The sequence below is a fragment of the Platalea leucorodia genome, assembly GCF_965183815.1.
Source record: "Platalea leucorodia genome assembly, chromosome: Z".
In the NCBI taxonomy this organism is placed as follows: domain Eukaryota; kingdom Metazoa; phylum Chordata; class Aves; order Pelecaniformes; family Threskiornithidae; genus Platalea; species Platalea leucorodia.
Window position 1 is genome coordinate 71,869,620 of NC_138858.1, and position 16,325 is coordinate 71,885,944.

Below are 16,325 nucleotides of genomic sequence, written 5' to 3' on the forward strand. Positions count from 1 at the left end.
TTGCTCCTTAGGTTAGGCTCGGTCTGCAGAAAGACAATGCTGCATAACCTAGGGACATGCACAAACAAACAGATGTGTTCCCAGAGACCAGTAGAGCAAGACAGCTCATGACGCTCCTCTGTGCACCCCTCACTATCCCAGCCACCAGACCATGGTTCAGGCCAGGCTGAAGGCAAGCCTTCCCAGCTCTGCGGCTCACTCACCAGCAGCTGAGAAATGTCCAGGAGCAGCTTCCTAAACTGCCTCTCAGCTGTTCAGGTTTGCATGCTGCAACCATCCTCAGCAGTCTGCCTGGGTTACTCTCCATCTCGTGGTCATCTATCTTACAGCAAAGCATGGAGAACAGGTAGTGAAAGTGTTAAGCTTCTACTCCGTGCCCAGGGCTTCACTAGCACAACTGTGTAGACATGCCCAGAAGAAACAGAAAACAATTATTTCACATTTGAGAAACACATCCCTTTCCCATCTTTCCCTAAGATTTTGTTTGGACTTTAGGGCCAAGTTGCATTAAATATACATATATAGAGAGAAAGTCCTGACTGGACAGATAAGGGTAGAGTTGAGCTGCACCCTGCAGACAACTAGTTCAGGCCAATTCCTATCTGTAGACATTCTGAGGAGCACATGAGAAAAAAGTTTTTGGTGTGCAAGACACAGACCTCTCACTGTCTGGGGAAACAAGGCAATGGGTGTGGCTTTACTCTTTCCTACACATGGGTCTCTCTATGTCTTCTGTCCCTGACCCCGTGCCCCGAGTGTCCGATACCTGTCAGTGTGCCTCCTCACTCCCACCTTCTGCCCTTGCTTTGGGCACTGTTTCTTCCAGATTACTAAGTTTCTGTCTTTGTTCCTTCAGGTGCTCTTGCTGTAGTCCTTCTGCGGCATTGGGACTTGCTGGCCTCTCTCACAACTTTCAAAGCCTCTTTGGCTTTTTTGTGATTTGCCAGTGTCCTGACATCTTTCTCTGCCCTCTTCTTTGGCTCCTCTGCCTGGTCCTGTCTCTGGTTGCTGGCCATCTTGCTGGCACTATGGCTTTGATCCCACACTCCCTCCCAGTGCTGGAGTCATGGCTACCTCTTGCCACGGTGGGAACAAGCCTTGGAGCTGCTCACCCTCCTCCTCCTGGGCAGCTGGGGACTCCAGGCGAGCATTGCCTGCTCCTGCCAGGAGTGGAGCAGGTTTGGCTGCAGCCCCCGGCACAGCAACCAGCCATGTCCTCCCTTGGCCTCCCACAGGGCTCCATGTCCTTCCAGGAGCAGTGGGGGAGCAGCTAGAGCAGCTCCAGCTGGTCTCCTTCGTCAGGAGGAATGGGGGGAGAAGACCCTAATGGCTTTGCCAGGGCTCCAGCTGGACACATGGACACTCTGGACACACTCCATCATCAGACCCTCCCCACAGCTGCAGGGATGTCATGGATGATGGTGTATGACATGCTGGGAAGCTCCTTGTGCAAGGACCTGAGGGCTACCAGTCCAGGATAGACCTGGGGCTGGTGCTGGAGGTGTGGCCACCACTGTGGCAGCTGCTGGGCTCAGTGAGGCCAAAGGGCTTCCTTCATGCTTGCCAAGAGCATGGCAGCCACATGTGGTTGTAGGCATCCATGCTGCATGACGACTGGGCAAAGCTGATAAGCTCACGGAGGAGCTGCTTGGTGCGACTCATGAAGAAGCAGCTGCATGTCCCCAGTGGTGGCCTGGCTGTCCGGGTTGTACCTCATCATGTTCACCGGGACAGTGAGCTTCAGGAGAGTTGCTAGTATCTGGTGGGCTCCAAAGAGGCTCTCAGCTCCCACTGCAGTCACGGGGCTGTGACCGGTTCAAGGACCCCTTTACCCCCCACCACACACACGCCGGGGAGGCATGCTCTGAGGAGTTAAGGAGAGGCAACGTGTCCTTGAGGCTTAGGGGACAACAACGGAGTGATTGACCACAACTGTTGCAAAAGCAGCCAAACTCATTTCAGTACCAGAGGGAACCAGAGGATGCCTTTGTTTCAGACAGACTGGCTGAATCAGCTAAGCGTAAAGAACAGTTGTATAACTGTCTGTCTCGACTTAAAGAAATGCAGACTTTAAGCAGAACAACTACCCCTAACTAGTTTTAGGTGTATACTTATTGTTAAAATAAGACAGCTTGTGTATGCATTAGATCTGTTTAATGCTATGACCCTATGACTCCAATCTATATATATAGATTATTTTTTTTTTACACAGGTAACTATAGCAGGTATTTAGCTTACTATTTTACACTTTTCTGTAGAGCCCTGTCATTCTCTCAGCACAGGACTTTGCTTGCTGTGACTCCACCTAAGACTAAGAGCTGGAGCAGTGCAAACACTACAAACCCTGAGGCAAGCCTGGGGAGCTGAGCTACATGTCCTGCCAGAACCTCACTCCACAGTGGTTGCACCGTCAAGTTCCACGTACGTATGGCTTGCTCCGCCAGTCCCAGAGGGTGAGGAGGGAAGAAATATGCTCCCCACCACAGTGCCTGTTGGACAGGTCTCTTCAGCTGCATGAGTTCTCAGCTCGGCTCTACACCTTATCATAGTCATTTAGTAAGTATAATAGTTTTGTGGTTTGTATAACTTACGTGAAGCACTTAACAAGTAATGGCTCAACTCTGTACTGAGTTGACAAGGCCTCAGGCTGGGAGCTGTGAAGCTTGCTCTGTGTGAACTTTTCTTGGCCTGCCTGCAACTTTGTTTTACTTTTTTTAGCTGCGACAGCTATATTTATAAGGTCAATACGGCTATTTGTTTTATTTTTCTTTAACTTTGTCCAGTGTGACCATAATTGTGTAATGAGAATAGTTGGAAGCACTTGTTCTATGTTGAACGAGATATTTGCAGCACTAGAACAATGAGGCAGTGAGAGAAATTGGCATGATACTGAAGGCCTTGAGATGTTACAGCAAGAAGCATAGAGGAGTACAGGTATGAAGTGGGAAAAGATGGGGCACAGACTTCACATTGCAGACACGACGGCAATAAACCCACATATGGAGTGTATATGTGGCTCATCCCAACAATAAGTACGAAAAACAATGAACAAAGGACCTCTAAAAAGAGAGCTCCGGGCTTGAGCTGGCTGCAACCCACATATCCCTTCCCGGCAATTACGGACAGCCAGCGTTGTGACAATAAGCATATTCTAGAGACCAGTAATGAGATTCACAACCATATTGTGATTCCACAGTATACTGGCAATGCAATAGTCTGCAAAATGTAACGTGTATTTACACTGTGATTGTTGTCTCACCCTACTAAATGGAAAACCCTTGTAAATGCAAATAGCCTCAAATGAGTAAAATTTGTATTAAACATTGGACCTTCCACATGTGGATTATCTAAAAAAGCCTGGTCAGAGAATACTGGACTCTGACAGGAAGCAGTCTCTGGAGGCTGTCATGGTTGTGGCAGAAGGCAGCTGTCACCAAGTCTTGGTGGTAGTCATCATGGGGAGCCCTTTGCAGGCGCACCCCAGGTGAGGTTCAGCACCTCCACCTCCGCCCCTCTGTGGGGCCAGCCTCTGGCTTGGCTTTGGCAGGCCTCCATCGATCCGCCATCATGCAGCTCAACCTGATGTTGCCTCCAGTCTGGCTCTCGGAAGTGGCCGACATCTGCAGAGAAGGGAATACAGCTGCAGGCGAGCTGCAGCGTGACAGGTCCCCCTGATGGCAGTATGGCGAGGGGCTCTCCATCGCTGGCAGCAGACAACTGACTTGACAAGGCCTGATGGCATATGGCTGGTGACCATCTTCTGCCCCTCTGTCTGGGGCACTAATCAGCCGTGTGACTGGATAGCTGGAGGACACAACAAAAGCCGAACGTGTGGGACCTAAAGGCTTCACGTGTGCAGCACTGCTCCAGGTGCCCAGGCAGACATACGGCACCCGAAGCTCAGCAGCTGCCTGCGTACAGGCTGAGCAGGCACAGCCCCGCTGAGAGGGGGCCACGGGCCCAGGGCAGTGCGGGCAACGCTCAGGTGACACCCGGGCCCCCAGCCCCTCCTTGATGGAAGGTTTGTACAGGTGTCAACAGAGAGGCCCAACTACAGAATTAAATTCAGTGAAGTCCTCAGCACTCTGAAACTGAAGCAATTAAGTGGATTAATTTAAAACCTGCGCTCTCTATAGAAGAGACGCACTTAACGGTCACTCCTCGGTCTCTCCCTCAAGAAGGCGGTTTTAGCTGCTGCCTTGTAACAGGCACGAGGTTCCACCGTCCCCACGGGGAAAGGGCACGGGGCACGGGGACCGGGGACGGGACGGGACGGGACGACAACCCCGCCCCCCCCCCCGGAGCCCCGGGCCCTCCCAAAATGGCGGCAGCAGGCGGGGCGGGGCGCCGGCGCATGCGCGGGGGGCCCCGCGGGGCGGGGCGGTTGGCGGCGGTTAGGCGCGAGCGGACGGGGTGGGGCGGCCGCTGGCTCGGCGCGCGGGGAGCGGGCGGCGTTTCCGCGCCCTCCCCTCAGAGGGAGGCGGCGGCGCTCGGCCCGGCCGCGGCCCGCGGCGGCGGCGGCGGCAGCGGAAGAGGCTTTGGCTGGTGTCTGAAAGCCCCTGGGTTGAGGCGGTGGTAAGGAAACAGCGGAGCCCCGCCGGGCGTAAGCCCTCCCGGGCTGGGGGGAGAGGCAGTGTGGAGGGCCAGGCTCTGCCTGTCAGCGAGAGGCTGCTTCTCCTCAGTGGCTCCGTTGTGACGGAGAAAGTGTCCCAACTTCAGCGGGTTAGTGACTACTTTGTGCCTTCAGAGGAGACGGGTGTTCCACAGGGTTGTGTTTGTGGTCTTTGAAAAGTGTGGCTATTGGGGAGTTCATCCTTCCAAGCAGGAAAACTGTCTTCACTTCCTTTTTTTGTTAGCCTGCGTAATAATCTGCAGCATGGAGACCATTTTGCAACTGGAGGCTCGTAATCTGTTCTAGCATGTCAAAAAAAGTTCCAGCTCAGATGCTGGAGAAGACTAGTTTGAATTAATTATGTGCCCTGACTTACTGATAGAGGCTCCTCGGGCTGTGTTTCCAAAGAAGTGTCCTCCCCTCTGGATGCAATGAGCCGCTGGGTGAATGTCGTAACTGTTGAATGACCTAACCTTACAGCAACTGACCACAAAAAGAATTTTAAAAACAGCTTCAGAAGCCACTCTGAGCTACGTAGTTTTCTGCTGATGTATCAATGTGTTACTTATTGTCACCATTACTGCGTTGCAAGTCTTTTGCATTAGTGCTAGCTGTAGGAATGGGAACATCATTCAGGTGTAAGTCGAAGACTGCATTCGGTTTAACCTTCGTATGTTAGTATCTGTCATCTTGTTTAACTAGGTGAATTGTCCTCATGGCTGCTCCTCATAATATAATTTAGGATAATATATTTTATGACATCCTGTTTGCTCGTTCTGATATAACTCAGTTCTTTAGTATTGGTGTACTACAGAGCTATCTGATGGTGGCTTGATGTCGTCCCCCCCACCTTCCCGCCCCCTTTCTTCTTTTATTGGAGTTTCCTGTTCTGAATCAACCTTTGAAACTGCCTTCGCAGGTTATTGTAAGTTTTCTTCCCTGTCACTCTGCCCAGCTCTAATGGATATTGCGTTAATTTTTCCTGAGCAGTAAGTTAAATTCAGGTAGTTCAGGTAAGAGGACTTTCAAGAGCCACATTAATGAAATAAGAACTTGGGTATATTATTTAAAAGAGAGAATAGAGAAAAAGGCCACAAAAAATGCTTCTCATTGACTTTTCCATATCTCTTGCATGTGTGTGAGTTGGAACACAACTGCAGACAAAACTGCATTTTTGGTGCACTTCTCAGTGTTTGGGGGTCTGGTTTTTCTATACGATCGAAACTTTAATACCAGGTGGAGACTTATGCATTTGCCCAACACATGATGTCCCCATGACACTGAGGGGATCCAAGAGATACGGACTTCCTGGGTCTTTTCCTTCTGGCAGGTGACCACCACCTCCTCTCACTCTTTGTGGGGCATCCTGTGAAGCTCTGTTCACCAGCTGCTAGGTCTCTAAAAAGAGGAGGGAAGGATCCACATGCCCAGCGTGGCTGCCGCCCATTGCCACCTGGAGGTGTGCAAGTGCCCGTGTCCAAGGTGCGCTCCTCCTCCTGGGCACAGTAGCACTGTGGCCCGTAGTTGGGCAGGGGGTGCTGTGAAGGTGGCTGTGGTAGAGGTTCCAGGGTCGGTGAGTGAAACACACTGGACCCGCAAGGGCAGGGATTGCTGGGGTGAGGAGCCATGCGTGTGTAAACACATGTATACCCAGTGCTGTCTGTACAGGTGTAGGTATGTGGGTGTGCCTGTGTGTAAATACGCGTGTACATGGTCAGGTTAGTGAAGTGCTGTGTGTGCATAAAGTAAAACTGTTGAAGGAAGAGTGAAGAACAGGCCTTAAAGCTGCGCCTCGTTGCCCGGCACCTGAGTTGGGCTGTCGTGAACTTGGGTGCAGGAAGGTAGAGACAGTGTTAGTGTCCGTGCGCAGGCTGAAACGTGTGGCACAGCGTCAGAAACGCGCCGAGGGCTGGGATTTCTCTTCCTTTTGGGCTTGGTGTGTTGCCCAGGGTGATTTCCCCTGAAAAAGGGAAGCGGTGAGGGGAGAGGGGCAGCTTGTGCAGAGAGCAGCACAGGCTAACTTGCCGTGGCGTCCCACATAGCGGTGGTGCAGTTGCAGGCAGCTGCCTGTTGCTGCCGCCATTTGTAGAGAGCACCGCGCAGGTCCGCGAGCAGCAGTTGCTCGCCTTCGTGTGCTGGAGGCGAGGGACCCTCCTGTTGTGTCTTGAGCGAGAGAGGCTCGAGGAGTGTGAGGCTGCCTTCTCCTGAACCGCTGCCTCTGCTCGTGTCGCACGTTAGTTGCGGGGGGTGAAGGTGAGGTGTTTCGAGCCCACGAGTGTGCTCAGTGTCAGGACTGGACCCTGCGTGCAGCGCACGCTTGGAGAGCAGGGTTGGTCCTGGGTTGTCGAGAGCTGCGTCGGGCTTCGGTCCACGATCGTGGTGGGACTGCCCCTGCAGCAAGCAGAACGCCTGCCCAGGAGCGCCGAGCCTGCCCGGCAGCACTTGTGCCTGGAGCTCCCTGGCATTCTGTGAGCGTGGCTGGCTGGCCCTGGAGCAGCCCTGAGTGTGCACACGCCTGTGAGCTGCGGCAGGGGGAGAGCTTTAGGTAGCTCTGGCACCTGCTTTGAAACCACCTCCTGCGCTGCCCAGCCTTCCCGGGCAGGAGCCCTTGCTGGCAGGTACGTCTTCTCCTAAAGTGTCTCGCCAGCACTCTAGCAGCCTCTGGCACCAGGGAGGGTGCTGTTGGAGATGAAGCAGCAGACTACTTGCGCCTTTACCAGTGCTGCAGTGGCAGGCGCGTGTTTCTCCGAACAGGGTGGTCGACTGGCCATGAGATGCGGCGGCGTTGGCTCTGTGGTGCTCCTGCCGTGTCTAGCCCCCAACTTGCAGGGGGCGGGTTTCGCTTCTGTTGGGTTTTCTCTGAAGAGGCGCCTCTGGAGTCAAGGCGACATGGGCCTGTGGGTAAGAAGTGGCATGGCCCGGGTGCATGTGGTTTCCGTGGCGGAGCTGACGCGCACCCCGTGGGCGTTGGTGCGGGGATGCGGATTCGCGTGAGGGAGAAGCGGCCGTGAGCTACCTGGCGTCACCATGGGCCACCGGGTGCCAAGGTGGGGGGCGGCGGGTCCCTGCCCCACCGCCGGTGGAAGTCCTGGCCCTGCGGGCAGTGACATGGGCCAGTTGCCTGGCAGCCCCGCCCCTCTTCTGGCCACGTGGTCTGTGGTGATTGGCTGGCAGGGCCAGCCCATGCACAGGGGCTGCTATGCTCCTACAGCTGCTTTTATCGACAATGTCATGCCCTGTGTGTTTCATACTACCCTCTGCTTGGCTGGCAGGACCAGGCCCCTACAAGCGTACCCAGAAGTATCAAGGTCTCCAAAGAAGAGCCACTGAGCTGCTGACTCCTTGCTTGTTTGGGGAGGGAGGTTGAAGAGTAAAAGCTGGTATTTTTAGCCTGTGTATGTAAAAATGCCTTTTTTTTTTCTTTTGGGGTGGAGGGGGTTATAGGTGAAGATGCAGGAGCCTGAAGTTATTGCAAAAACACTGCGAGCTGTTCTTCATCCCTTTAAAAATGGCATACCTTTATCAGAGCTTCAGGGTGAATACAAATCCCTGACCAGCGAGTGGATTCCCTTCAGGCACCTAGGACATGGCACACTGGAAAGCTACTTGGAGAGCGTCCCAGGAGTGGTCAGAATGGAAAGGAGCAAAACGGGAGAGGTAAGAATCAGTTACAATTCAGAAATGGCTTTTGTGTTTGTAAAGTGTGCATGGTTCATAACTTTACCTCTGCCTGTGCCATGGATTTCTGAGAAAAGTACTGTAGCGTGCATATGGTGCACTAATGCTGGGAGAAGTGGAAGCTCTGGCATAGACCAGGTGCCCCTTATTTTCCTGCCTCTGCATGCAGACCGAGAAGTTGTGTTTGCAAAAGGTGGAAGGTTGCAGGGTATTTTCCCAGAAACGGGAGTTCTGGCTGGAAAGCCAGTTTATGTGAGTGTAGACCTCTGGTCTGTGTCTCAGCTTTTCTAACTCTTGGGGGGATATTGGTGGGTTGTCCTGAGACCATAAAGAAGGTTAAGTTGTGTGTATGTGCCTTCATCATCTCTTCAGGGTGGGGTTTAGCGTCATCTTTTTCCTACAGCAAAACTGTTATGGGTGCTGTTCCTTATAAGCCTGACAATGCTTGCTTTAGGCTTAGCCCTCTTGTTTGTCATGAGTTGCGGTGCCGCAGGACTGTGAAGACTTGCCAAGGGGAGGAAGAGCCCATTCAAGTGAGGTGCCTTGATGCAAGAGTTGCAACGCCTCAGCTTAGCAAGTGTACAAGGGAAAAGGAGTCAGCACAGAAATCAAGGAGAAGGTGAAGCAGAGCTCAGCAGAGAATGTGTGGGAGAGTTCTCCCTTATTCCTTGGCCTTGCTGCACTAGCCTGTGTCTCCTGGTGGCTGACAGCTTGGAAGCAGCTTGTCAGGACCACAAGCCTCCTTGTCCAATGGTGTGGAGTTCCTGGTTTTGAGTCAAAAGGCATTCTGTTGATGGTTGGTGTAGCTGCATGATTTGTAGGTGATCTGTTTGAGTGGAGAGCTTGAAGCCTCTCCCTCGTTGGAGCCATGTTTGGGTTCCTGAAGTCTGTGTACTCTGTGGGAGAGGAGAAAGCTAGCAGATGTTTGGCACAATGTATGGCTGTCACAGCAGGTCTGGAGAGCCAGTACTTAAGGCTGAGCTCCCTTGTTGGCTCAGCTGGATTGGGTTGGCATCTAGGAACTCAGAACTAGGTCTTCCTGGTTAGCTGTGAAGAGTGTGACAAGAGGTGCCCTGAGTTTTGTGCTGATGTCTGGAAATCTGGCTGTTTTTAAGCAAGGGGTTCCCTTGCTGCATTTTTACAACTGTCAGAATTTGCCCTTTTGCAGCAGTTATCCGAGTTTGGCATTCTTTTCCACTTGCTCCAAGCCTGCATCAGCTGCATCTGCATCAGTAACATGAATGCAGGTACCTCTGGGAACATTTATGATGCTGCAATTTAATGCTTCCTCATGGTGGCTCTGGCAGATAGCCATCTGTTCCTAACTAGGGCCTTGCAGGGTGTAATCTGGTATCCTCCCGTTCCCTTGAGAGCCTTGCTTATCCTATAATACGATGTGTGCTGAAAGCCTCGTGGACTCTTGGATAGCACTAGACGCGGTGCCTTCTCTGTGGCAGCTGTAAGGGGAGAGTCAAATGTGGCTTTAGGAGGTGGAAAAGGAGAGAGCTACTAAACAGGAGTCTTGAGGTAGTTGAGCAGGAGTAGCTTTGGTTTAGGAGTGCCGACTATGCTCCACATGACTGAAGCAACTGAGAAGAAGCACCCTGCAAACAACCTGGGAGGCACCCTGCAAACACCTGGGAGAGACACAAAGACTGAGCCCACGTTGCTGTTCTATGACCTTCCTGTTGCCATTGGGCAGACATTGAGCAGAGGGTGGCAAGTGTGGTTATGCATGGGCATGGGCTGGTAACTGGGACTGGTCCCGCATGCTTTCCTGATACAGGACCTGGGCAGTACTTCAGTATAACACTTTGCTCTTCGTTCACGTCTTTGCAGAATATTTGAGCTCCGTTATAAGCTGAGACCATAGCTGAGAGCCCACACAAGCCTGCTGCAAGAGCATGCAGTCAACCAGTCTCTCTTCATGGCTCTGGGAGTACTCTGACCTCCAAAAAGGCTGCCATGACCCTTGCCTCTTCCTTTAATCCCTTTGGGGACAGTGGGGCAGGAAAGCAAGCCACACTCATGCACGCAGAGATCTGCTAGCAGCTGATGATGCTGGCTTCAGGCTAGGTAGTCCTAAAAGGACTTTGCTTACTGCTAGGGCAGCTGTCCAAGACATACCACAAGAGAGACATTCAACAAGCAATCCTATAAACTGGGCAGTAGATAATACAAACTGATCTCAGAGTGCTACATGTTCCTCAAATCAAAGGATTTCTGTGAGATGAATATTGCCTGGGTAACTGATGCTGAACAGACTGGTTGCGTTGGAAAGGCAATGATATAAATTGTCCCCTGTTCCTCTTACTAGTGAACACTAATTTAGCCTTTTTGAATATAGAAAAGATGAACGCTGACAATTATTCCTTCATGCAATAGGTATATTCTCCAGTTTCCACACAGGATGAGGATTAAATTCAATATACAGAGAACACTGCAAGGGTTCACTGCAAGTATTTCACTACAAACTGAAATACTGTGCACCTGCAACAGGTGGTTGTGTCATTTCAAGGAACCTGCTTTGCTTTGCTCCATGTTCAGTTACAAGCAGCATATGGTTGCACCTTCCTCTAAGAAAACTTTGACTTCTGCTTGAATAACTAGGCCCCTCCAAAAAGAGGAATTTGAAGACTGCTTTGTTCTGCTGCAAGTGAATTCATCCACCTCATCTCTTTTTACATCTGAATTCATTCTAACTCAAACCATCATTTATGCTAAACTTAATGTCACTGTGATGTGAAAACAAGGGAAGAAAATGCCGAAAATAACTTACAACATTAGTAACAGGAAAAACCTGAAATGTACCAAAGATGTGAAAACATGCATTTATGAAATGATGATAAACTGTGTATGAGCAAAAAATCTTTTATGTTGAGACCTTGAGAACAGAGCAGGGCTGAAGATGGCCCATCCCATGTGCCTCCACGTAAACAGGGAAATGCCTGTTAGCTAGGAGTATGAGGAAGCTCTCGCACCCTTCTCTGGAAATGGGCATCTCTCTGAAGTGCCTGTACACAAGGAAGAACTGGTTGGGGATGTAAAGGCTGGGGACAGCCGTGGCAGCAGTGACCACGAGCTGGTGGTGTTCGGGAGCCTGAAAGGAGGAGAATAAAGCAAAGAGCAGTATCAACAAGGCAGAACTTCAGGAGAGCAGACTTTGGCCTGTTCAGGAATCTGCTTGGAAGACTCCCATGGGATAGAGTCCTGCAGAGAAGAGTGGTTCGGGAGAGGTAGCAGATTTTCAAGGATTGCCTCCCCCAATTTCACGTATGATCTGTCCCAGTGATCAGGGGAAAAAAGCAAAGGTGGCAGCACTGCCTGGATGAACAAGGAGCTCATGACAAAACTCAACCATAAAAAGGAAGCGTGCATGAGGTGGGAGCAGGGAAAAGCCTCCTGGGAGGAATATAGAGACAGTGCCCAAACAAGCATGCGTGAGCTTAGGAAAGACTGCATTTATTATTGGCTAGTTCAACAACTTGAAAACCAAGACAGAGTGCCATCACCTTCAGAACAGCTCCCAAAGCACTGCCAGTTCTGAGAGCATCCTTCCGAACAAAGTTCTTAAAGTACCTGGTCAATTGTACAGGCAACAGGAGAAAATACAGGAACAACAGAAAAAGAAGGAAGGTACAGCAAATGAAGGACTACAAGCCTTTGCTGTGTTTCATTTCACTAAAGCCCTTTCAAATACATTCTCAAACCATGGAGCACAGGTTGTTGCACAGACATCTCTGGAAGGGTGAAGAGTTAAGGATTCCAGGTTCATCTTTCACAAAGATGAGTTAAGACTCAGTCAGGTACTGTCCACTGTATGACAAAGTTTTTCTCTTATTTAAGTGACTGTTTTAAAAGCAAGGTTGCAGGAAGCACACATGGATGAACAAGGAGCTCCTGACTTAACTCTACCATTAAAAGCATGCGCACAAGAGGCAGAAGCAGAGTTGGGTGAGGTGGGAGGAATATAGAGACGCTGCCCAAACATGCAGGGATGGGCTCAGGAAAGCTAAAGCCCATGTGGAGCTGAATCTGGCAAGGCACAGGAAGGGCAACAAGAAAGGTTTCTATAGGTACATCATCAGCAAAAGGAGGACTAGAGAAAATGTGGGCCTGCTGATGAATGGCAACAGGGGCCTGCTCTTAAAGGACATGGAGAAGGCTGAGGCACTGATTGCCGCCTTTGCCTTGGTCTTTACTGGTAAGACCAGCCATCAGCAATCCTAAGGCTCCTGAGACCAGTGGGAAAGTGCAGGGCAAGGAAAACTGACCCTCAGTGGGGGAGGATTAGGCTAGGCAACATTTAAACGAACTGGACATGCAACAAACCCATGAGTCTGTTGCAATGCACCCACGGGTGCTGAGGGAGCTGGCTGATGTTGTTGCAAGACCACTCTCAATTATCTTGGAAAGGTCATGGTGGTTTGTGGGAGGTTGCTGAGGACTGGAAGAAAGCAAGTATCACCTGTACCTTCAGGAAGGGGTGGAAGGAGGATCTGAGGAACTGCAGGCTGATCAGCCTGACCTTGATCTCTGGGAAGGGGATTGAGCAACTAATCCTAGAAAGCTGTTCCAGACATGTGAAAGACAAGAAGGCAAGTAGGAGCAAGTATGGATTTATGAAGTGAAAATTGTATGTGGCCAAACTGATACCCTTCCAAAATGAGATGACTGATTGGGTGGATGAGGGGAGAGCATTGGGTGTAGTTTATCTGAATTTTAGTCAGGCTTTTGACAGTCTCTCCCATAACAGTGGCATAAAACTCATCGGGAGGCTAGTCACCAGTGGCGTGCCCCAGGGGTTGATGCTGGGGAAATGCTGTCTAATGTGTTCGTGAATAACCTAGATGATGGGACAGAGATCATCCTCAGCAAGTCTGTAGATGGTAGGAGGGACTGACAGAACAGATGGGTGTGCTGCCATTCAGAGGGACGTCAGCAAGCTACAGAAATGGAACAACAGGAACCCTATGAAGTTCAATGCAGGGAAATGCCAAGTCCTGCACCTGGGGAAGAATAACCCCATGCACCTGTACAGTCTGGGGGCTGACCAGCTGGAAAGCGGCTTGGCAGAGAAATTTCTGGGGGTTCTGATGGACACAAAGTTCACAGTGAGCAGTAGTGTGCAGCAAAGGAGACCAACAGCATACTGGGTTGCATTAGGAAGAGTGTTGCCAGCACACTGATAGAGGTGATTATTCCCCTCTACTCAGCCCTAGTGAGACCACATCTGGGAATGTGTGCCCAGTCCCATGCTCCCCAGAACAAGGGAGACAAGTACAGACTGAAGCAAGTCCGGTGAATGGCTGTGAAGATGATGAGGGGACTGAAACATCGTTGATGGAGGGCTCAGAGAGCTGGGACTATTTGTTCTGGAGAAGAGAAAGCTCAGGGGGATCTTATGCATGTTTATTAATACCTGTTGGAGGGAGTAAAAAACATGGGGCCAAACTCAATCACCAGTTCTTGGTGGTATCCAGTGAACAGACAAGAGACGACAGGAGCAAATTGAAATACAAGTAATTCCATTTAAACATTAAAAACCCCACTTTTTTACAGTGAGGGTGGCAAACACTGCAACGAGCTGTTCAGAGTAGCTGAGAAGTCTCCATGCTTGGAGATATTCCACCCTGAGACTGGACAATATCCTGAGCAACTAGGTCTAGTTGATGCTGCTTTGAGCAGAGGTGCTGTATGAAATGGTCTATAGAGACATCTTCCAGCCTCAATTTTTCTGTGATTCCTTGCATTTAACCACTGCAGTGGTGAGGCTGCTGGTATGCTTTTTGCATAGTTGTTGACTGCGCAGCGGGTACGCTGTCGGATTTCTAAGCAGGAGCTCCTCGGATGGGAGAGCTGTCCCTCGGAAGGAGAGGACCTCCATCCAATGGCTGTATGTTGAGCCAGCCCAGTGTAGGTGCTGGGTGTGCAGCAGAGGAGGAGGAGGAGGGGAAGGACGAGCTGGCGTGCACGGCTGGAGGCCAAGAGTGTTGCCTTGTTCCGTCCAAGTGTTGTCATCCCTTGCCTGTATTTCCCTGGGCTGTTTGGGTCAGCCTGAGGGACTGAGGAGAGCTCTCGAGCAGGCTGTTGCTGCTTAGCAGTCGCTTTCTTTTCTGTCTTGGCACTTGTTTTTCTGCTTTGGTTGCCCTGCCTCGCTTGTGAGAAAAGTTCCTTTCTGGAGCTGCTGTTTGCTAAATTTCGGAGGTGCTGGCCAAGTCCCCGAGTTTCTCCTGCCCTGCTCCCGTGCTAAATTGTCAACCCCTGTGCTTGTTGGGGGCCGTGGTTATGAGGGTAGTGGTGCTGTGCATGAGGACCCCTTTTTCAGCCCGTACCACTACCACAGGGTATCGCTGAGACCCATGGAGAAAGCCCCTGAGACCACAGACTCCTGTTTTTCACTCGGGGGGGTTTTGGGTGGCTGCCTATGTCCATGTGGAGCGCTGGAGGAGTACTCATCCAGCTGCCTTTGCAGGCTGTTAGCAGTTGAATGGCCCAAAAGTTTGGATTTGCATCTGCTCTGTGAGGCAAAGTGCATGCTAGGCATGTGGTTTGGGGCTTGCTGAAGCAGGATTCTTGTATCCATTCAAGGGATGGCCTGTGGCAGCATTCCTGAGACATGGCAAGGGGAGGTCGAGGCAAGAGGCCGTTAAGGAGGCCAGGGAGGTGGCCATGGCCTTGCGCAAAGTTGGTCTGTTGTTGGGGGCCAGCCTGGTGCCTGCAGGGTGATCTGTGCAGCCAACTGTGCTGTTTCTTTGGTAAGTGACCTTATGTGGGAAGGTGATGGAAGGGCTCTGGCTGTCTGCTGATTTCTGAGGTGCACTGCAAAAGGAGAGGGAGGTCTCCAAGGTCTGTGCCTGCTGCTGAAGCCTTTGCTGAACTGCCTGCAGGCCTGCATGACCCACCAGTTTACAGGCATGGAAACTGTTGCAAGTCCTTTTCATGACTGTGGATGAGCTTGGGCCTCACTGACTGTTTTCCCTCCTGTCCCCTTCCTCATCCAACAAGGTCATTTGCCATGCTGTTGCTTGCAGCGAGACTGTGCCAATTGCTCAACTGGTGGCCCGGCAGAGGAGTTCCAAGAGGAAAATGGGACGGCAAGTGAACTGCCAGATGAGGCTGAAGAACACATCTCCAGTCACGTTAGCAGGTAAGCCCCAGGCAGCTGTGGAGGGCCTGCCTTTGTGAAAGAACTGTGCAGCTGCTGGAGCAAAAGTCTTGGCCTTCAGGGTATGTCACTAATGGCCACAAGTTGCACGGTCCCGGTGAAGAGTTCCTGGGAGCAGGGAGTGTTGTTGACAAGAGTGCTTGTGCTTGCAAGCCATGGTCAGCGAGGAGTCCCTTCTTGAGGACATACACGACATGTGAATGATCTCGAAAAAACAGTTTTTGGGGGATGCTTGGCTTTACTTCCACCTGCCCGTGCTTCTGTGAGGAACGTGACTGAGATGCAGGCAAGAAGTGTGGCAATGAGCCTGCTGCTTCTTTGAGGCTGAGCTTGGCCCCTTGTGGAGTGGCAGGGATGAGTCATGCCCTCGCAGCGAAAAGGAGCCCCTGCAGCATCATCTGTGGCTGTTTCAGCAGCTCCTGTTGCTGCTACAAGTGCCCTCATGCCACAGCATTGCTGGTGCCCAAGGGCTGCTCTTTGTACCTCCGTGCCTTTTGCATAAGCTGCTGCAGCAGTGTTTTCCCAGAGCCTGCAGGTCAGCTTTCCCTCACTGCCGTGCTGTTGTGTTGCTGTCAGTGGGGTATCCCAGGCCCGGGCCCAGGCAAGGCCCGTCTGCTTGTGAGTCGGCACCTTGCAGCAACAGTGGGTGTCGCAGTTTGCTTGTATTCCCCTGTTCTCATCCTTTACAAAGGGTTTGCTGCTTGTTGCTCTCCTGTGACCGCCCCAACAGTCTAGCCTCTAGTTGGGAAGCTGAACTGGTGACTCGTATCCCAATGAAACGACAGTGATCGTAAACGCACGTTGGGTCACTGCCTTGCACGGCAGTGCCGCTCGGAAGTGTTTGAGCCCACCAAAATTGGTGTGATA

At 51.4% G+C, this 16,325-nt stretch overlaps 1 protein-coding gene across 6 annotated transcripts in view; it reads left to right on the forward strand.

Annotated features, from left to right (window-relative positions):
• The first annotated feature begins 4,508 nt into the window (after positions 1–4,508).
• TDRD7 (tudor domain containing 7) overlaps positions 4,509–16,325 on the forward strand; it is a 40,126-nt gene continuing 28,309 nt past the window's right edge. For 4 of the 6 annotated variants that reach the window (XM_082336450.1, XM_082336453.1, XM_082336454.1 and 1 more), the window contains exons 1-3: positions 4,635–4,722; positions 8,047–8,269; positions 15,299–15,440. In XM_082336450.1, coding sequence (XP_082192576.1) covers positions 8,063–8,269; positions 15,299–15,440 — 349 coding nt within the window. In that variant the 5' untranslated portion in view covers positions 4,635–4,722; positions 8,047–8,062. Of the gene's footprint in view, positions 4,576–4,634; positions 4,723–8,046; positions 8,270–15,298; positions 15,441–16,325 lie in introns of those variants that run through there. The other 2 variants (XM_082336451.1, XM_082336452.1) reach the window with 2 other exon arrangements.